At 35.4% G+C, this 22,540-nt stretch overlaps 1 protein-coding gene across 3 annotated transcripts in view; it reads left to right on the top strand.

Moving 5' to 3' along the window:
* The window catches only part of ARK2N (arkadia (RNF111) N-terminal like PKA signaling regulator 2N), a 73,791-nt gene that overhangs the window by 42,771 nt on the left and 8,480 nt on the right, over window positions 1-22,540 (top strand). For 2 of the 3 annotated variants that reach the window (XM_075993478.1, XM_012790316.3), the window contains exons 3-4: window positions 8,975-9,157; window positions 21,280-21,406. In XM_075993478.1, coding sequence (XP_075849593.1) covers window positions 8,975-9,157; window positions 21,280-21,406 — 310 coding nt within the window. The remainder of the gene's footprint in view (window positions 1-8,974; window positions 9,158-21,279; window positions 21,407-22,540) is intronic. The other variant, XM_012790320.2, reaches the window with a different exon arrangement.

The raw sequence follows: 22,540 nt of genomic DNA, 5'->3' as shown, positions 1-22,540 counted from the left end.
ATAAGATCTCATATCTGGACCATTTCATCTCTCCAATAAGTGCATGTGAAATTTACCTTCGTCTAATCTGTCAGATGACATTTTTCATTTGCAGCTTGTTTTCATGCGATAGAGAAAAGGATTAAGCTACAGACTTTAAAAAAAGTTATTCCATTTAAAAATTACTGAGCATTGTAGAAAGAAAACTTTGGAAATATTAGGTAACAAATTATAGTCATAACTATAGTCATAACTCTGTTACTGGTTGTTGATATTTTCTTGTATTATTTCTTTAGTTGGTGGCATTTTGGAGGGTGTTATCTGCTCACTAAAGATAAATGTGTTTTCTGTTAATCTATCTACAGCCTGCTTTCTGCCTAGTTTGTACTAGTTCATTGTCCTAGGACAATAGATACCTAATCACCTTAAGTGAATTTAACCAACAGATTAGAATGATCTGGCTATTTGAGCCACTTATTAGATAATAATAACTCTCTTAATCATATTGATGCATACTTTTCATGCATAATTAAAATTGAGTGTAACTTATAAAAGCCTAAATAATTTTAATTTAGAGCACAATGTAAAATTAAAAGGTGTAATATTTTGCATGAAGTTTTTTTCTTTAATTAGAAGTAGCATAAAGGATTCCATTATTTGGGGTCTTCAAGAGAAAAGCCCATTTTTTGTTTTTAATTATTAAATCAGAGCAATATGCCTAGTCTCAGGGATATGTATATATGTGTATATGTGTGCATGTGTATACCCATTTTCAAAATGCTGAAATAATCCTGAATTTCATTAACATTATATTTGACAAATGGCTGGAGGCAGATAGCTGTGCAGTAGTATACAGTGATTCTAATGGATTCAGGTCATTAATATAATATCCCTTTATTGCTTCCTAAGGTATGTAAGAATAAAAAAGTTGTCCACAGATAAACCTAGTAATGGTAATTAAACTGGAGAAAACAGCTTTTTAAATAATTAACTAAAGATTTTGAGTTTTTTTAAAAAAAATCTCATTAGCAGACTGAAAAAAAGAATATACAGGGACTAATTTATTTTGCTTATTGCTTTTGTCATTTACTATTGTTATGTAGATTTGACAGCAAGGGTCTCTGGGTAGAGATATATCTCAATTTACACAAGATTTATTATTTAAAAGTTGTAGGCAAAATCATTTGAATTGTATTAAATCTGCTTGTTAATGAAAGAAATAGTACGCTCCATTCTTTTGTTGAGCACAGCACCCGAAATTGCTATTACTGATCATTTTTATTTTTAATATACAACTGACTTTGCCTAATGGTACAATTAGGTGAGAGTTACAGGAAAGATGGCAAAAACAGGCTTTGTATTATCATTTGTTTAGAATAGCAGATTTATGGGCAAATTATCTTATAAAAGGTGATCTTTTAAAGAAATTATACCTTTTTTTTAGCTTATATTGAGTTTCCTCTGTTCATTTTTTTAATTTAAATAGTGTAATAGGTACGATGAAAAAGATTTTATAGAATGCCACTTGTCAGAAAATACAGTATCAAAACAATTCAAAATTTTTTCTCAAAATCCTCTTCAAAAATGGCATGTGTCCTCAATTATAGTCTAGATAAGAAACTTATTTTAATTTGTCTAGAAGTTATGAGTTTATGAATTATAAATAACTTGAATAACTTATGAGTTTCAGTATTTTCTATTTTTTTTTTTTTGATTCTTGTTTTTACTTCCTCTGAAGTTTAGGAGAGTTAGTAAGAGTTGGAATGAAACCGGTAGTTTACTAGTATTGATTAGATATTTTCATATTAAGTGACCACAGTGTGAAGTAGAAGACATCATAAAAAATGAAGGAATAATCTGCAAAGAAGTGTGTTCTTTGGTGATGAAATCTTATTCATATTATAACTTTCAGATTTGGGAAAAATGTTATCAAATTACTGTTTTTACTTTATTGCATTTTCTTTACCTCACTGTGCATTTGAAGTGTAACTAATCTAGATAAATAAAAATTTTGAAAAAGAAATGTTTCTTGTTGCTCTTTGAGGATGGTATTATGTTAGTGATTCTCTACCAGTTAATTTACATTAGGTGTTCCTGAATCAAGAAACTGGCTTTTCTGTAATGAAATAAATGGTATTAGTTTGTAGTTAGTATAATTAAATAATAGGTTTTACATGATATTTTTGGGATAATTTTCACTTTTTTTGTTATGGATATATTGAAAAAGGAAATAAAGTACCACTGAGAACATAATATATCAATTCTTTTTCTTTAAATTATATGTCCTACTAAGCTGTCCTATTAAAAATTGAGGAATATTTGGGAAATAGCAAAATTTAGACTACATCAAGGAAGAATTAAAAGGCTGGAATGGATGAATCTCTAGCAAGGTAGATAGACATGGGATGTGATTAATATATCTAAATTTTGTGCTCTTGTATATGTAGTGCAGATATTTTAGTTTTGTTCTCTATAGATCTGAATCCTCAAAGCAGTAGGTCAAGGATTTGTCCCTGAAATAGAAAGATAAATTGAAAGATGGTGACCTCTTCAAGTGCTCTGTTTCTGTATTTATTCTTTATTTATAGGTTCCCTTAAAAATACCCAGATAAATTACCTGAGCTGTCTTTTGAATAATCTCACTTTATTCAGAGCTTTTTCAACTTTGTAATTAGTAGTAAAGCATTAAATTATTTTTTTCTTTTCATCAACTTTTTAATTACTCTGATAATCATGAATTTTTTTTTTTTTTTTTAGACAGAATCTTACTTGTTGCCTAGAGTAGAGTGCCGTGGCATCAGCCTAGCTCATAGCAACCCCAAAGTCCTGGGCTCAAGCGAGCCTCCTGAGAAGCTGGGACTACAGGCCCACACAATGTCACCCAGCTAATTTTTCTATTTTTAGTAGAGGTGGATCTCGCTCTTGTTCATTGTTCAGGCTGGTCTTGAACTCCTGACTTCAAGTTATCCTTCCGCACAAGCCTCCCAGAGTGCTAGGATTACAGGCGTGAGCTACCACTTGAATTTTTGTTTTTACCTATACTTTGATCCTTTCAAAATGATAAATGACCTCTTCATCAGTATCACAAATAGCTTTTCTGGGTGGACAGAATTACCTGACATTTATGAGTATAAGGACAAATGTAATCCTTAAAACTTTATTTCCATGTTAGAAACTTTATAAAGTTTAAATTTTTAAATAATTGAGATGAGTCTAATGGAAAAGGCATAAAGTAGACATTGATTCCATTTTGTTTTAAAAATTATAACTCTTAAACAAAATTTCAGTGCATATTAATGTGTTTCATTTCCATTTAGTCCTATCTTCTTAGATATTTTTATTTTTACTAAACTAGTTTTGTGATATTCTGTAGAAAATATGCACATGCAGTTTTTGGCATTTAAGGCTTTTTTTGGAGATGGCACTTTTCTGTATAGATTTTTGGTCTTCTGTTGATGTAATTATTTTCTAAGAGATGGTTTGAAAATGAGTGCTTTCTATTCAGATTGTTTTGTGTATATTTTCTGGCTTTTGATAGTAATAAATTACAGCATAAGTATTCTTTTAAATATTTTTTTCTCATTTGTAAATATATATTTTCATCTTGGTAAATATTCTGTATAATCAAACTGCTCTTTTTTTCTTAAGTAGGTTTTGCTAAAATGCAAATTCCCTTCTGTAGCTCTTGAAGTTTGCCTCTTCCCCTCATTCTCTGACACTCACACCCCATTCCCCCTTTTTACATTTTTTTTAGCTAGATAATTTCTAAGAAGACTTCTTTTAGGTGTAACATTTTTTGAGTCTCACTATCTGGATTGAGGCTGAGTGTGATGTCTATCTCTCCCTGTCCCTATCCTCCCCTTGATGTTGTATAGATAGATAATAGCACTGGATCTTGCTATTATGACTGGGCAGAAGGAGCCTGAATAGGGTCCTTTGATAGCAAGACAGATTTTTGCTTCTCTTAATGAGAGGATTATAGAGATTGGGCATGGCAGGGAGGAAAGAAGAAATTTTTTTGTGGGCTTTATTGTATATTACTATGGCTGTATTACTCTAGCCATAGAAATGGGGGTCAAAGGGGCAAACCAGGTATTGGTCCATTGTCCCACCTTTCCTTGGGCTTAAGACTCAGCAATAGAGAGGAAAGGAGGAGTAGTGTATCCAGGTGTCTCTGGGATATAAGAGGAATTCTTGTTTCCTAAGATTTAATTATACTTCATAATGAGAAACTGACAACACTTATGTTAGTAGAGGTGTGCTGTAGGCTGGGATGATGCTAAATATGGATTAATCCAATGTGATTTCTATTTGGCTTTGAAACTAACTATCTATCTATCTATCTATCTATCTATCTATCTATCTATCTATCTATCTTTTTATTTTCTTTGTTTTTCTTTTTTTTTTTTTTTTTTCACACATGCATCAGGAATATATTTTATTTTTTTTGAAACAGAGTCTCCCTTTGTTGCCCAGGCTAGAGTGAGTGCTGTGGTGTCAGCCTAGCTCACAGCAACCTCAAACTCCTGGGCTCAAGCAATCTTGCTGCCTCAGCCTCCCGAGTAGCTGGGACTACAGGCATGTGCCACCATGCCTGACTAATTTTTTCTATATATATTAGTTGGCCAATTAATTTCTTCCTATTTATAGTAGAGACGGGGTCTTGCTCTTGATCAGGCTGGTTTCGAACTCCTGACCTTGAGCGATCCACCTGCCTCGGCCTCCCAGAGTGCTAGGATTACAGGCGTGAGCCACTGCGCCCAGCCTGAAACACTTATTTATTATTAGTTTTTTTAGAGACAGGGTCTTGCTCTGTCACCCAGGTTGGAGTAGAGTGGTACAATCATAGCTCACTGCAACCTTGAACTCTTGGGCTCAAACAGTTTCCCTGTCTCAACCTCTTGAGTAACTGGGATTACAGATGTGACCCACTGCACCCAGCTGAAACACTTTATGTGCTTACATGCAAGCTGACATTTTACTTTAAACAAAAATGCAAAAGCCACATTTGTGATGAGCTCATATAACTATTAATCTTAAAGCATTTATGTAACAAGTTGGGTTCATCTATGACCAGTGTAAAGAACCAACCTAGGCAGTGATGTTTCCTCAAAGTTTCTTGCATGCAGGCTGTGTACAGAAGAGTATATATGCAAAGGTAAGCAAACAAATAATGAAGTGGGGCAGGTGCTGATTATAATGGAAAGGTGGCACAATGGATCAATATGTGAATTCCTGTTGTGTTCTGTGCTGTGCCTTCTTTAACCCCCACTATAACCCTATGAAGAAACTGAGAGGTAAAATAATTTATCAGAATCATATAGCTAAGAGATAGTAGGCAGGACTTTAACCTGTGTGTCTGCTGCCAAATATCTGTATTTCCTGTGCTGCTCCTAATTTCATCTTGTATATTCTTTTTCCCCTCAACAATGAGAACAACTGTCGTCTGTTCTGGTTTTACCTAATTAGGACTCAAATTTCTCATCTGTAAAATGAGAGTAGTGAATTATGTAATTACCTTGTATAGTTTTGTGCTTCTGGTTGTCAAATTTGAAAAGAGGAATTTGTCATGATTAAACATAGAAAAGGAAAAGTTAAGTTTTGTTTTGCTTTGTTTTGTGATTCAGATTTTTTTCCTTGAGATTTTAGAACATACTTGAAAGGAAACTAATTCATAAAAGTAACCATTTGATAGCAATGATGCAGAAGGTTTGAGATCATAAAAGGGCAAAACTCACTGTATCACTAATGTTGACAACACAGGTACATGTATATTTTGGTGTTTGAAAAGTTAGAACCTATTTATTATAGGCTAGGAGATTAGCGAGAGGATACAAGCCCATTTCTAGAAAAAATTGGTATATTTATTTATTTAGCCAAATTTAGTAGTGGGGGGTTGTATACCAACTTTAGTCACACTAATGTTAATAAGCTGTGATAACCCATTACCACTGAACCAGCCTAGAGTAAATTGATATTTTTAAGTAAAAAGTAATTGGTGGATTGTTTGACTTTTAATTTTTCTTGTAATAAACTGCAACCGGTTTGAAAGATTTCAGTCAGAAGGAGAAATAGCACCGGAATTAACTATAAATAGTTGATAACTACTTACCTTTACAGAGAGGTGGTTTTAATGATTGTAGGAAAACTAATAAGTTTATTATTAAAAATTTATGTTTTAAGATTGTGACAAACATCAAAGTCTGCAGATGGGAGACGTGTGGTTTGTATAGCCTTAAATGTCATAAGCATGGAATGTGCTTATGTTAATGACTAAATCAAATTGGAAATGTTTCCATGTATAGCTTTACTTGAAGTGACTATTTTGATGTTCTTGGAAGTCAAAATAACATCTTAGTAACAATGCAATTGTTTTAACAGCTTAAAGGGATAATCAAGTGAGAGCAAGGACAGTATTCTCATGTTTATTCTGTCCTGTAATGAATTGATAGTCAAATAGATTGCTGCTCCTGTTATTAATGTGCTGAGTTTTCCTAGCTCTTAGTGATCTGATTTTTTTTCTTCAAGAGATACTTTTTAGAAAGCAGATAAAATAACTACAGAATCTTACCTATTGCATACTTCTGTGTAGCGAGAATCATGTTCTAAAAGAATACTACAAATTGTCACCATCAGTTAGCTAATATTCATGTAGTATTTCAGAGTACAAGTCCTGATATCACTGCCTTAAACATAGCATATTTAATCTTGGTTTGTTAATGATGGGTATAAGATGACCTTAGAACACAAGATCCTTAATTGTGGTTTCTTATTGGAAGACAAAGTTGAAAAGGCAACCATTCCATTATTTTATTGAAGTTTGTATAGTATTGACTTGTCATTGTTTGACTATATCGGAAAAGAAAAATGACAGTGGCCATAATTTAACTGTTAAGTATAATTAAAATATGAAAATATTGCTGTCTTTGTTTATGATGAATACTAAATTTAAGCTAAGTTATAAGGTATGCTGTTTGGAAATATGGAAGATACAAGAATGAAGCCAGATAACAAGTTTGTGCTTATATTTCCTACTGATGAAGACTTTCAGACAAGTTATTTCCATGGGTAGGTGATGTCACTCTGCATGTATATATACATTTATACTTTTTGCATGATTATACATGTAGGAGTGGTACAATTTTGACTTGACTGTTGACCTATTGCCTCAATTGGGGGGTAGTGGTGGGGAATGTGAGGGCGAGAGTCTCTGAATGGTATTAGTCATATAAATTTTTAAAAATCACTAAAATAATTTATTGCAAACACCTTTAAAAAGAGCCCTTTAATAATCAGAATATGTGGTCAAATAGTCAATATTGTACTTGGCCCTCATACCTTCTGCACCCGAGTATTTGGGCATCACACAGTATCTTGATTCCATAGTAATCATTTTGAACTCTGACGAGAACTCCATAGAATGATGCAGCTTTCTTTTCTTTTTTAGAAAAGAAAAAAGGAAAACCTCAAACCTCAAATGTGAATCATTTTTTTGCTTTTGAACTAAAATTTATTACCAACTGATATGAAGGGCCACACTGTTGAATTTTATGGTCATTGATTAACTTGATTTACCCTTTGAGGGGAGCTGGAAATTATTTTTGAGTCGTCAAGTAAAATTGTCATGATCGTCAGAATTTCATATTGTGACATGTCTGTTCTTTATACAGTGGCACCTAACAACTCATTTGCTTTTATGTTTGGTCATTTTTCATTTTAAAAATGTTGTATATAAACCTATGGTTTGGGAGTTTAGTTTTAAGGCATCACTACCCCAAGTAAGTGTGTTTTTGTTCAGTGACAATTTACACAATGGATGTTTGTATTAAAACAATAATCCTTCATTGTGTTATATATTTATGATTCATTGGTGTATGTATTCCTTCATAGTCAAGAGTTTCATAAAATAAGTGTGTTTAATATTCATTTGTTGGATGATATTTAAAAATCTTAAGGAAATAAATGGTTTGCTTGCACTTCATAAATAGCTATAGAGAAACAGCATTCCTTTATTTCTGCTTCATCTTAAAATAGGGGTAGTAAAGGTATTTTCTTACTTGAATGAAACTTTATTTTTGCTTTTTGCTGTTATGTTAAAAAAAAAAAAGGGCAGCATTAGCATTTTAAAGCATGTATCTATTCTACAAGCATGAATATTGAGTTATTTTAGCATGAGCTGCTGCAGTGTAATTACTTTGAAACTCAGGTGCCTTTTTCAGCTACTTAGGGTGATTGGGGGGTGGAAGGGATCTCTTATTTTTCCAGTAAGAATTTTAATATCTTCCTGTAAAATTACCTGTAAGATTGCATATTGTTTATTTGGAATGTGAGCTGGTTTTTTTCCTTTGGAAATGAAAATATAAGTACCCCTCATAAAACATCCAAAGCAAAATCCTGAAAGTGGATTTTGTGAGTATTGTCTTTTTGTAGAATGTCGTAAATTGTATAACATCCCTGTTATTATAAAAGACTTTACTGGAAATAGATAAGTCAGTCAAATAGAGCTCTAGTGTTAACTTTATTTCTTTAGGAAGTATGAAAGTATATTTGATTTTCTTCTCTGAATCTGCTAGGGACTTTTAGCTACTAAGAGAAAGAACTAGATTCATTCTCTTAAAACATAAATTAGGTTTTAATAGTTTGCATCAGTTTTTTCTTTAAGAAATCAGTTTCACTTTCTCTGTGGGGTCATCCCTTTTTTCTTAATCTGTTGCTCTTTAGGAGTGTCACAAGAATTCATTGTAACATTGTTCAGTATAGTCTTGTCTTCTGTTCTTCCTAATAACACTCCCTTTCCTCCTTCCAAAATGTGTCCATCATCTTTGTAAACTTGGGTTATCTTTCACAACATTTAAAAATATTAGATGTATAAAGTACAGCTTTTCTCATCAGATAGAATAAGGTAAAGGCAACTGGCATTTAGAGGGTTCTTAGTTTCAGAAGCATTTTGTACCCCACAAGTTAGATACAAGTATACATTTTTTTTCCTCCCTAGATGGACCTCCAGTTGTAGCTCATTATGATATGTCTGACACCAGCTCTGACCCAGAAGTGGTAAATGTGGACAATTTATTGGCGGCTGCAGTAGTTCAAGAGCACAGTAATTCTGTAGGCGGCCAGGACACAGGAGCTACCTGGAGGACCAGCGGGCTTCTAGAGGAGCTGGATGCGGAGGCAGGTTGGTCTCCCCTCCCCCCCTTCTCTAATGGTGTAATGTGCGTGTGTCCTGGCAGCTGTTTTCCTTGTAGTGGGCCCTGCTGAGAACAGTTCATACCAGAGACATCTGGTGGTGAATGATCGTGACTATCCAGGCTGCCATTTATAAACGAAAGATTTGGTTAGTTTGTCATTCATTTTTCAGAAGGAAGCAAAAATAAGAGTTATAAGACATTAATTGTAGGTATCAGGAGATTTCAGTAGGCATATTTCTTGGGTTAAAAATGCCCAGCATATGCAAAAACAATCCAGACACCCTCATATCCTTTGACCATTTCTTTCCCTCACTTAACTCTGCATGGCGACCTAGCTGCTTGGACAGGAAACTGTTGAATCTCTCCCTGTGGGGCTGTTCATACACAGCACTGCCACTGTTTCTTGTGCCTCTTGCTGTGGAGTATCCCTGTTAATTCCTCTTCAGTAAGTTCTCATTTGTCCTTTCTAACCCTTTGCTTTCAGTTTCTACATCTTTTAGCTCAGGGAAAAAAAAAATCTCTGCCTGTCTTGTATTATTTATCTCAGTTTTGTGATTATTCTTGAGTGATATATATTCACTAATAAATCCACTGCAAAACCTTTCACAGTGCCTCCAAGTCTCCTTCAGTATTTTCCTCAAAATTCTTTCAATATTCTTTCTAATGCAAACCTTAAAGAAAAAAATATACTAGTACTTACGTTTAAGAAAGAGGGGTAGGGGATTGAGAGACAGAATGCTTAGTAGTGTATAATTTCTTTAGTATTATTGAAGGATTATAGTTTTCTAGTTTATAAATGGATTGGTTTTATGAACTAATCTTTAATCACTACCTAAAATATTATTTTTATGAAAAATGAGTTCTATATTACCAGAAAAAGAATTAGGTTTAAAACTTTCTATATTGAGACAGAACTCCACTGATTGTTGTCCTGAATTCTTTCTTTCATAATCTTTGATTGGAGCTAAAGAAAAACCACTTATTTGTTGACCTTCTGATTAATTTATTGTAGTGAATTTTGGAACAGGGGCTAGATTTAGTTTTGACTTTCATTGCTGTCTGTTTGACCTTGGACCAGTCCAGTCATGTCTCCTCTGGACTTGAGTTTTTTTTTTTTCTTCTTCTTCTTCTTTCCCTAACCACTAGACTGTGGGATGGACTTGTGTTTTTGTATGTACAAATACTTGTTTTGCTCAACAAGGATCTTTTAAGGATTTTTTAATATGATAAGTTAGTACTTTGAAAAGAAGTAATACTTTACGTCAAAGGAGAGTAGTTTGACTATATTTTGTGCAGCATGTTTCTAAGTTATGTAATTTGTTTTGTACACTGCATGGTTTATCTTTGTTTTTCGTCCTTTGATAATTAAGTGATTCATTCCACTTCAGTTTTAGTTCCCTGCTTCTTTAGCCTTGCCATTAAATATAGACCACTTTATAGTGAATTCTTGGGGGAAATATGATTATCAGCATTATGGTCTTCACATGAAGAATTCTTAATATTAGGTTGAGCCATGTGGAGTTGTTACTCTTTGACCTTTTGACTTACAACAAACCCAACAATTTCATATGATTCACCCTACTGGTCACATTTTTAGATTCAAGTAATTGTTAGCTTGATTGTTTAAAAATCACTCAGGTCCCTATCACCATTCTTTTTAAGAAATAAAAAATGATGAAAGTATGTCAGGAGGGAAACAGCTATGGCTTCCACTCTGTTCTCTTTCCTTTTCCCCTTCCCCACCCTACAGGTATCCTAAATTTGATTTTTAAGGTTTGGTATTCTTCTTTATGTATTTTTACTGTATTTGTTATTATGTAGCTGTAAATAAGCATGTTTTAAAACTAATTGGCATCACATTGAAGGTAATCATTTGCAACTTGCTTTCTTAGTTCAGCATTTTGTGAGCTTTATTCTTATGTGTAACTCTAATTCACTCAAGTTTTCTGCTGCTGTTTAGTATTCCAATATATGAATATTTACCTGTTTTCTTGGTAGACATTTGGGGTGCTATTTTAAGTGATGCTATTAATATTTCTTGTATGTGACTCTTTGTATATGTGTGTGATAATTTCTGTGGGATATAATTAACATAGAGACAGCACATGTACGTATTGGGCCATAAATTATGTGTAGGGTTTTGTATTTCATAAGATGTGGTTACCATTGTTCAACAGAACCCCATGACATTTTTTATGAAGCCATTTATTGGTTCTTTGAAAGTAATTTTTTGTTCAAATCTGACAATATAGGTGAGTAAGTAATAAATAATACTGTACTGTAGTCTTGATGTAATTATAGTGGGAACTCATCTTGTGAATCTGAATATGCTTACAGTGTCACAATAAAATGTTAACAGAGTTTATGCTTGATTGCCAGTTTATGGTTTTGAGACATGGACTACTAGTATCAGTCAGATGGTTATTGTTATGGTTTGAGTGTAAGTTAAATGTTTTAATGGTTAATCTGGATTGTCCCTTTCCCCATCACAACAAAATAAAAGTCTAGTTACTGAAAACTATTTAGGGGTTCACTTCAATCAATAGCAGCATCTCAACCAAAATCTACGGCTTCACTCCATTTAAGTTCACATAAGTAATCACTAGAAATAGAGTAGCTTCCCTTTCCCCAAGCAATTGGATGATATTCTTATATCCAAAATAGTTATTCTGTTTGGTTTTAGTTTTAACCTAGGCAAAAGAGTTGAATCACAAGCAGATTTAAAAACTTAGTTGCAGTCAGGGAAGCCACTGATCAACAAAAGACCTAAGTTTTCCATTTCAACTTTTGCCACGTGTTTACTTTTTCTTATTTGATGCTAGTGTTTTGGGTGGTTTCAAACTAGCAGCCACTTACAAACTGTGACCTCAGGTAAATTATGTAAAGCCTTAGTTTTCCCAACTTACAAAACTGGGATAGAACTAGTATCTACTCTAAAAGGTTATTGTTACCATTAAGTGAAATAACATATACAGTGTGTTTAGTACAGGGTTACAGCACACAGTAGGCCTTCAGGAATGCTACCCAGCATTATGTTAATATTATTATGCTGAAGTATACTGAGTAAGGAAGTGATTAATGGATCAATTAATGGATCAATTCTAATTTATTCTCTTATACCGGAGTGAATTGCTCTTGCTACAATATTTCTTAAACTTTGAGCATAGAAACTTATTCAGGGTACCTGTAAAAGTTCATACTCCTAGGTTTCTCCATGAAGATTCTATCAATAGGTCTGAAATGGGGTCTGGGAATTTCATTTTAATAATAACCCTCCAGGTAACTCTTGTATGTAGCATGTTTAGGGAATTATCAGTATAACTGGAAATGGCTTCATTTTTGTTAATTGATAATAACAGCTTACTGCAAGCATAAATATAGTTGGGGCTGAAAGAAGCAGAAATCTGAAGTACTCTTGGTGGAGAAGGTTTTATAAGTGTGATAAATTGAATTATACTTTTTTCCCCTTGGACATTATAAATTTGAAACATCTTTTCTATCAGCCTTCTTGTCAAGAAGGTAGACTCTAAGCATTTTCCCCATTCTTAAAATAGGGATGGTAATTTTGATTTGTCCCTAACCCAAACACAGTAGCAGTGAAGAGAAACAAATCATGGGTTTTCTGTTACTAGTGTAGGACTTCTTTATACTCAGATCAGAATGACCGTGTTTCTATTATTAGCACTTTAGAGCCCATATATCAGTCCTGTGAAGGAGATAGCTTGATTATGTTCTTCTTGTTTACCTGCTTCATATTGACTGTGAGATTTTAGATTTCTGACCTTTTCCTCCACTTTTTAAGGTTGTCTTTAACATTCTTGTTGAAAGAACTAAACACAAAGTAATTATTCACTTGTTTTTAAAGGTAAATGAATGGCCAGGCATGGTGGCTCACACTTGTAATCTCAGCACTTTGGGAGGTCAAGGCGAGAGGATTGCTTGAGTCCAGAAGTTTGAGACCAGTTTGGGCAACACAGTGAGACCCCATCTCTAAAAGTAAAAAAGCTAAATGAGTAATGACTTAAGATAGTAATCTTTTTTTCTTTTTGTATATACCTAGCATGTGGCTGTCATCCAGTGTGTAGTACTTTACTTCAATGTGCTGCAAGTAGGGTCAGACCTAGTTCTTATCCAGTAAATTCACAATTTAAAAAGTAGCTACATTATTATTATTATTTTGAAGATAAACTGTTTGCCAGGATAATTTAGTTACTACCTTTTCTATCCTTTTTATTACCTTATCTTGGTAACTGTTTCTTATTTATTTATGTGTTGAAAAGGTCTGTAGTGAGAGGACAAAAATTTAGAATTTTCTCATAGAGTAAAAGAAGTTATCCTTGCAAACACCTACACAGGGACAGCCAGCTGCCACAATAGCTAAATATAAGTGCTCTGCTTTATTTTCAGTTTAATATATAGTAATTATGGTATTTACATTTTTCTCTACAGGGCTTGTTCTTGTCTTAGAACTGGAAAAGATTACTACCACTGACAGTATTTGAAGAACCTCAGAGATCTTTGGCTCACTTTTGTGTATGCTTTGGAGAATTCTCTGAGGTCATGGAGGGGGCGGGGCAGGAGCAGACAAGGCCCAAAGATCAGAGAAGGTCAGGCTCTGCAGAAGCCCCCTGTGGACTGTGTGGCATGCTGAAGAGGGTTATATTTTTATTCTTTCTCTTTCTTTTTCTTATTTTATATGTTTAAAGAGTACAGCATGATGTTTTAATTTAGACATGCATAGAAAATGATAACTATAGTCCAGAAAATTAACATATTCATCACCTAACATAGTTACCTTTTTGTGTGTGTATCATAAGAGCACCCAGAATCTACTCTCTTAGCAACTTTTCAAAATATATTCTGATATTGGCCTTATGCTGTACATTAAATGTTAGATACTCATCCTACATAAGTACAGCTTTGTACCCTCTTTAATAAGTCAGGATAAAATATAAAAGAATAAATAGCCCATTAACACTTGACCATAATGTAGATTATGTGAGAATCCTGCAACAGGGAAGGACAGGAAAAAAAAAACAAACAAACAGTTTCTGTTTGGCTTTGAGGAACAAAAAATAGATAAGACTATCTAAAACATAGCTTCTTGTCTAGAAAAGGAAAAGGAAAAAAAACAAATCATGAACTTTGAGGAAATTCTATTCCCTGAGAACACTACACCTTGCCACAATTCCTGGTCCACATTTGCATCATCTTTTAGATTATTTCCATAGTCTCCTGAATTCCTTTTCCCTACCTTGGTTTCCTCTGTGTATTCTCATCACATCTGCCAGAGTGAGCTTAGAAAACATGAGCCCGATACTGTCATTCCAGTGCTTCAAATCCTCCCATGGCTTTTTATCTCATTCAGAATAAGACTGATATCGCACTTGGGAAAGATCTATAGATGCCCTGGTATCTCCTGCCTCCTTGAGCTCCTATACAGTTCCTTTCCTTTTTGCTGACTCAGTTCTAGTATTTCCCAACTCTTAAATGTGCTGAAATTTGTCATGCCTCAAGGCCCTTGCTTTTCTGTGCCTTCTGCCTGTGGCACTGTCCCAGATAGAGGAAAAGCATGAGCTTTCACTTCTTTTGGAGGCTGATAAACTTCCACCTTATCAGTGAAGCTCAACCATTCAGACTACTTAAAGCTCCACTTCTTTCCCTCAAAACTCCCTGTTTTCTTCCATGGTTTATTTATTGCCATAGATGTCCATCATCTGACACACTTACTTACTTGTTGAATTTTAATTTCTATTTCCCTTACCTTTTTTAAACATTGCTACATTCCTATCACCTTGAACATGACCTGGCACAGAGTAGTAAGTGCTCAATAAAAATGGGTTTGAATAAATGAAAGGATGAATGATGGATGGAATTTTCAATGTAACTAAAGCTTGTGAATGAGTCTTTATGGATTAGATGTGTTTCCTGGAGAAGCAGATACTAGTCTGGTATTTTTTCATTCATTCAGCCAGCCTGTGTCTCTTGAGTGGGGAATTCAAGCCTTTCATGTTTATTCAAAGAATTGATTAAGTGGGATGCATTTCTGTTCATCCTGTAGGGTGGAACCGTATTGCTTTGTTTTACGGCTTCAGCCATTATTTTATGTGGGCTCTGAACTTTAGCTTTTGGGTGATTTTACACTGGTGGGTTTCTATCATGCTGATCGATGTATAATGCAGATCTGAGTACCTCCTGCAGGGCAGGATCTGGTCTTGACAAATTCCCTCAGTGTTTGCTTGTCAGAAAAAGTCTTTATTTCACCCTCATATAAGAAACTTAGTTTTGTAGGATATATGAAGAGGGTTACATCGAAAGAAAAGGACTGGCTCTAAAATGGAAGAGGGGAGGCATCCCAGAATGCCTTTGGTGTCTCTTACAGAGCATGGCATCTCATATAGCCTTGGTGTTTGCCTCAGCTGACTTGTATCTGCATAACATACTTTATCTAATGGCTCTGACAGGAAATGTGACAAAAGTCTCACTGTATTAGTCTAGGAGTTCTTAACGTTCACCTGGAAGTTTGTTGTCCCCTTCACTTCCTTATATCCCTTACTTTAGCTTGTACTGATTTTTTGATTAAGTAATACAAATATTAGCTATAAGAGCAGACCCTGATTTTAAGTGATCAATTTAGAGCATCATACAGGCTCCGTAATAATGCTAAATGCCAGCCAGGTTGGATTGCAATTTTTATGGCCAAAATTGCACTGCCAAAATTCTTTGGATTGATCTAATAATGTGAAAATAGCACATAAATGTTTACTTTCTGGATCCATAATGGATGAATAAAGTTAAAAGAATTTGAAATATTGGTGGGGGGTACCTTGTTTTTCTTAAAGACAGTATAAAATTAACAAAAATAGCATAGTAACTTTTTGTTTCTTTCCTCCACCCCATGCTTTTTATTTTTCTTTTTAAGAAAAAAAGGTAGAGTTATATTTTTAGCTCTGAAAGGCTTTCAGTGGTGGTAAGGTCTGAATGGAAGTGGGCTATTAAGTGAAGACTGCTTATTTGGAAATATTGATGACTCAAGGCATTTCACAAAAGATTCCTACCAAAAAAGGTAGAATTATAAAATAGAACTGTGGTGCTAGAACGAGGCACAGAGATACAAAGAATTGACTAATTCTGTTGTATTCTGGTTGTGTTTTCTTAATTACTGTCATTTAAAGGCATCGAGTAGTCAAGGAGGGAAGAGTTTGGTTGTAGCAACCGTAACTCTCACAATCTGCCTTTTTAATTTGGTTTAATTCATTTCACTTATTTATTTTTAGGACCATAACAAGCTGAACCCCCTGCTGTGAGTCTACCACAAGTGGCTTTAAGTGTCTCTTGGAGCTCAGCTCCTTTCTTCTTAGTGAGTAGGCACAGATTGCTTTGAGGTGTTTATTCACATAAATAATGATATTCACAATAGCAGGACTTGAAAGTGGAGAGAGCAACACTAAGCCAGGTGCCAGGAATGTTTCATGAATGACTGAAACTGGGAGTAAGTATATGACAGTGAAAGGGTAACCTCCTGGTATTGGTACAGAGGGATGGAGACCAGTAATTTATAAGTCATCCTAATCCCAAGATTGAGGGCCAGGAGCAGCTTCCTTTTCACAGGAGTTTAGGGGGTCAGATTTCCATGAGGAGGTGGAGAGACTGTTCAGTGCAGTTTACCATGGAGCTGGCATTCCAGAGGGCACTGGAAACATCTAGGAAGGTGAGTGGAGCAAAGGAGAACAACAGCAGAGTGGGAGATGAGATGGGAGAAAATGGATGGTCCAGTGGCTTGTGTTTTGTAGGTAGCTAAAGAGGGTAGAAGGTATAGTGTTTACTTCTCACAACCACTGGTTTTCCTCCTCCTTTTTTTTTTTTTTTTTTTTTTTTTTTTACTGATTTCTCCTTTTCCACTGGGAGCTTTTCTATATTCATACTGTTACTTCCACCACACTTCAGCCTCATTGACCTATCCCCCAGCCCTTTATCAGTCCTCCCTAGCAAGCCTAACTCTTCTTTGCCAGTATCGTTTGAGAGTTCCCTTGTAGAGTTGACTTTCCTCTTATACCTACCTGGCAAAGTCTGACACCTGGATGTACACTTTAAACCTATATCCACACTGCTAAGCATGCCTGGAGAAAAATCACATACATAGTTGCAGAGTTAAGGGTTGCCTTAATTTCCTAATCTGCAGCTTCGTTCAGTCTCAGCACTGCCCAGCAATTCCCCCTTTTCCTTAGGCAGCATTCTTTTTTCATAGTGGCTGCTTTACTTTTCTAAACCCCTCCCCTGCTACCCCAGCCACACCTATTCTCTGCAGGTGGCCTTGCCACAATTTTCACAGAGCAAGATCACCTCAGCTTTCTGCCATCTAACCTTTTTGTTCCCTGCCTTTTTTCTGATTATGACCAGGTCTGTCTCATCTTTAAAACTATCCACCAATATAAATATCTCTCCCTCAAGCCCATATGCCTCATTTGTTAGCATCCCATTTCCCTTTCCTCCATAGCTAAACTTCTTCAAATTTGTCTGCTCTTGCTTCCCTTCCATTGGCTTCAGCTCCATCATTGCTCTGAAGCTCCCCTTGCCAAGGTCATCTATGATTATCTTATGGCTGATTCTAGTGGGCTCTGCTTAGTCTGTCTTATCTGACCGCACAGTTGGGCAATGTTGGGCACTTCTTCCTAGAAATGCTCTTTGGTGTCCATGGCCTCACATCTTTGGGTTTTTTTCTACCTCATGCTTTCCTTTGAGTGCTCCCCTTTCCCTCCCACCTCTTAATTATTGGTGTTCATCAGTTTTGTTCTAGGTCCCCTGCACTCTTCTGGATAACCTTTATTCTCCTACTTGTTGCTGGGGACTTAATGAGTCTATACTGCTAGACCTCTGACCTGAGCTTTAGAACAGTGCTTCCAGCTGCCTATTGGACATCTCAAAGGCACATTATCATCATGTCCTAAGCAACCACCCTCAGCTTTTAGCAATGCACTGAATGGCATTGTAACTCTGTCCAGTTACCCAAATCAGAAACCTAAGCATCATTTTTGACTTACTGTGCTCTTTCATTTGCCTGATTCTTAACATTACTAATCCTCCATACATAGACGCACACAGAATATTCCCCATTTTGTTCCTTCCCAAATTCAGACAGTTATTTCTCACACAGGAAACTAGAGCAGTCTAACTGGTTTCCTTGCCTCCAGTATTTCCTGTCCTGCTATCAGTTTCAACTCCAAAAGGAAATTCTTTAAAATGCAAAACCAGATCATGTCACTCCTCTGCTTAAATTCTTCAGTGGCTTCCTGCTTCTCAGGGTAAAGTCCAGACTCTTTACCATGATCCTGACCTCTGCTGACTTTGCCTACTTTGTTTCTGATTAGTCTTTTAGTGCCATTACTTCAAATCTCACCAAACTTTTCTATCCTAAAGCAGTGGTCCTCAACCTTTTTGGCACCAGGGACCGGTTTTATGGAAGACATTTTCCATAGACCTGGGGGAGGTGGGGGATGGTTTCAGAATGATTCACGTGCATTACATTTATTGTGCGGTCAGACCTTTCTGCTAATGACAATCTGTATTTGCAGCCACTCGCCAGCACTACCATCACTGCCTCAGCGCCACATCAGATCATCAGGCATTAGATTCTCGTAAGGAACATGCAACCTAGCTCCCTCGCATGTGCAGTTTACAGTAGGGTTCGTGCTTCTATTAGAATCTGATGCCACTGCTGATGTGACAAGAAGTGAAGCTTATGCAGTGATGGAAGCAATGGGGTGTGGCTGTAAATACAGATGAAACCTCACTTGCTTGCCCTGTCACTCACCTGCGGCTGTGTGACCACGGTTCCTAACAGGCCACGGACTGGTACTGGTCTATGGTACGGGGGATGGGGACCACATTCCTAGAGAACCACAAAATGTTTCTTATGCTACTTACTCTCACCTGTGTCTTCTTTCCCCTGAGAACTCAGCTTCCTTGGTCACTCTCAAGTCTGGGAATGTGCCTTCTCTGTCAGAGCAGTTTTCACGCAATAGTGCAATGGATTGCTTTTTATTGTCCCTGAATATATTGTAGATTCACTGAGAGTGGAGACTATGCCTGTCTTGTTTGCTATAGTATTCCTAGCACCTGGCACAGTGCATAGCATGTTACAAACAAGTATTTATTGTAGGTACAAACAGATGAAGTAAACACTATTGACTGCTTGAATTATTGAATATGGAGAAGTTGAAGGCTTTAAAAAAGAGAGACTATCAATTTGTATTCCTCCCCAGCAGTGCAGTTGGAACAGTGTGCATGATGATAGCCGTAACTAAACCATTTAACTAGAAATTGGGTACAAGACTTAGCCACAAGCAAGATATTGGGAATCAGAGCAAAAATCTAGGTTTACCAAAGCTTGACTTAACCAAATTCCAAAGCAGCCTCCCTAGGTTTAACAAAACTGGGTTTTGTCTGGCAAATGTCATCTTTTGTATGCTTGTAGAGTTCAACATAAGTGCCTACTGCCACTGCCACATAGGATCCTATCTAGCTTACAAACCCACCCAGTTTGCAATATAATCTCCATCATTAGCTGTAGCTAGAAGCTGTTCTAAGCTTTTAAATCTTTTTTTCTCATATGTGCATCATTTTCAGTTGAAGAAAAAAGGGTAAAAATAATGTTAAAGAATTGTGAAAAAGACCCACAATCATATTCAAACTTGATTACTTCTCATGTTTTTACCTAGCACCTATGTATTTTTATAGTGTTATATGTGGTACTTTTTATGTTGTGTATACATTTTCCTATGTTTCTGCGTAGCACTGCGGTGACTATCTTTGGACATAACATTTTGCTTATTTAAAGGCTTTTCCCTTAGGGGTAAATTCTCAGGTCAGAGGGTATATAAATTGTGAGGTTTGCTTTGAGACTGTCTATAGCTTTCCAAAAGGGTTCCACTAAAAGTTAACAGGAGTATGAAAGCACAAGGTTTTTCAATGACCTGGAAGCATTGGATTGAGCAGTGGGAGCAGAGAGAGAGTAGTATGTGTAGAGTTTTCTTTTCTTTACATTGGCTTAGTTTATATTAGGTTTCATGAAGAATTTTTTTTAATGAGAAATAATTTTCTATCAGATGACAATATATTTAAATAAATATACCCCTTTTAGAGTTAATGAAAATTTGTACTTGTAGCAACTCTGTTATTTTGTGTTAATTTCTAATTATTCTAAAATTTATCCTTTTAAGTCAGAACATCCAGGAGCTGGGTACATAGGCTGAATTATTTTAACTCTTGCTAGAATTGTTTTTAGAACTATATATTTTGATGCTATGCCATTAGCCTTTATTGAGAGTTCTGTGAAGCTCATGTTTTCTGTGATGTTGGAAAATGTGTTTTACTGCATCATAAAATATGTGCTTTATGAAGACCCTTGTGAAAAAAATCGTTGTATGCCCCAGTGCCACAAACTGTTGTGCTTTTCCAGAGTATGTGGTTTGTTTCTGTCTAAGGAGAACATTCAGCAGTGTACAGGTTGTGTTTTGGTTGCTCAGAGCCAAAATCATGATTTACGTGTAGCCTTTCTTTTTAGATATAGTTTTGGGTCAAATTTCGTCAAATCTGCATTACTTTAGAGAGAAAAATGTTAAATCTTTCACAAAGCATCCTAATATACATATGGTATTAATGATTACTTCTATTATTATTCCCTTTATGCTTTTGAGCTTTTTTGGTTTAAGATTTTGCTTATTAAAATGATAAGCAGTGGAGAAAACCCCATTGCCCTCTGTACGATTATACAGGTCATTTAAAAGCCTACTGGAGTTGAGTGCAAAAAAAAAGTATTACAGAATAAAGTATGTAGTACTATTACATTTCACGCATATATATATATAGAAAGAGTGAGAGACTTTGAATTTATACTCTTATGTACTGCTATGTTGTTGGAATATATGCCATGCGTATTTTTAAAAGATCAATTAAAAAAATAAACTGCCCCAGCTTATTTGGCGTGGGTAACAGTTCTGTAACTATTCTGTATCTGTGATTAAACCTGGATGATAGATCTGTCAGTGAGTAGTTTCTGCTATTTGTAAGAAATCAAACTAGTGCATGTTTTTTCTCCCTTCTCTCTTAGGTCATTTGGATCCAGGATTCTTGACAAGTGACAAAACATCTGCTGGCAATGCACCACTCAATGAAGAAATTAATATTGCCTCTTCAGACAGTGAAGTAGAGATTGTGGGAGTTCAGGAACATGCAAGGTAGGATATTCATTGTAGTATTGTGATACTTTTTTATTTTATTCCACTATTATACTAACAAGGATCTGATATTTTAAATTGTAAATCTTATTTTAACCAGAAAACAAGCATTAAAAAATGGTAGACCTCATTCATGGCTGGCATGAATGGTGAGAGCTAGCTGTCAGTTTTCTTTGGCTTAAGAGACATTTTTTTGTTTAGACATGTTACGAGCCTCAGAATGTGTTGTATATCATCTCGTATTAAGAACTTCTCAGCCATACGTGTGTGTGTGAACTAGAAATGACATTTTTCTCTTTTATTTTAAGCAAATGTCTAGATAGCTTGACAGACTTTTCTTTAAAGGCAGAAGTATCATTGTATGTTCTCCCCCTCATTCATACTTTTTTATCTTTCACTTTACCTTGAAGTATATTGGGAGCAAACATTTGGGGAACATGCACCTGATGTCATACTTCTTTGTCCAGTTTCCTAGATTACCTCTCCTTGTCTTTCATTAAAAGCAAACTTGCAAGTTATTTTGGTCTGTTCTTACAGAGTGTATTTCTAGTGATGTTCATATGACTAAGGGAGTCCTGTTTCTTAGGATTAAAAAGAAAGCCACAAGACATCAAATTAGTGTGCAGTATTATGAAAATAATTTATGAAGTTTACTGTTCTTCAGGGTAGAGGTCAGCAAACTATGGCCCATAAGCCAAATCTGGCCTGTTGCCTGTTTTTATATGGACCATAAGCTAAGGATGGTTTGTTTTTACATTTTTAAATGGTTGGGTGAAAAAAATCAAATGAAGAATGATATTTTGTGACATGAAAATTATATGAATTCAAATTTTAGTGTCTGTAAATAAAATTCTTTTATAACTGAACCATGCTTGTTAATTTTACATATCTTCTATAGCTGTTTATACACTCTAGAGGCAAAGTTGAATAGTTTCAACAGAGATTGTATGATTTCCCCTGCCCCCAAGCATAATATACTTGCTATCTGAAAAGTAAATACCTTTGTAGAAAAATTTGCTGATTCTGCTTTAAGGTATGTTCATAGGAATTGGTTACAACCCTCTCAGAGAGGTACTCTTCTGAGATATTTCTCACACACGCCCCCAAAATGTAGAACTTACATATTCTGTATAG

This window comes from Microcebus murinus, chromosome 17, assembly GCF_040939455.1.
Source record: "Microcebus murinus isolate Inina chromosome 17, M.murinus_Inina_mat1.0, whole genome shotgun sequence".
Taxonomy (NCBI): domain Eukaryota; kingdom Metazoa; phylum Chordata; class Mammalia; order Primates; family Cheirogaleidae; genus Microcebus; species Microcebus murinus.
Note: the sequence above shows the minus strand (reverse complement) of the source record. Positions and strands in the feature narration are given on the sequence as shown.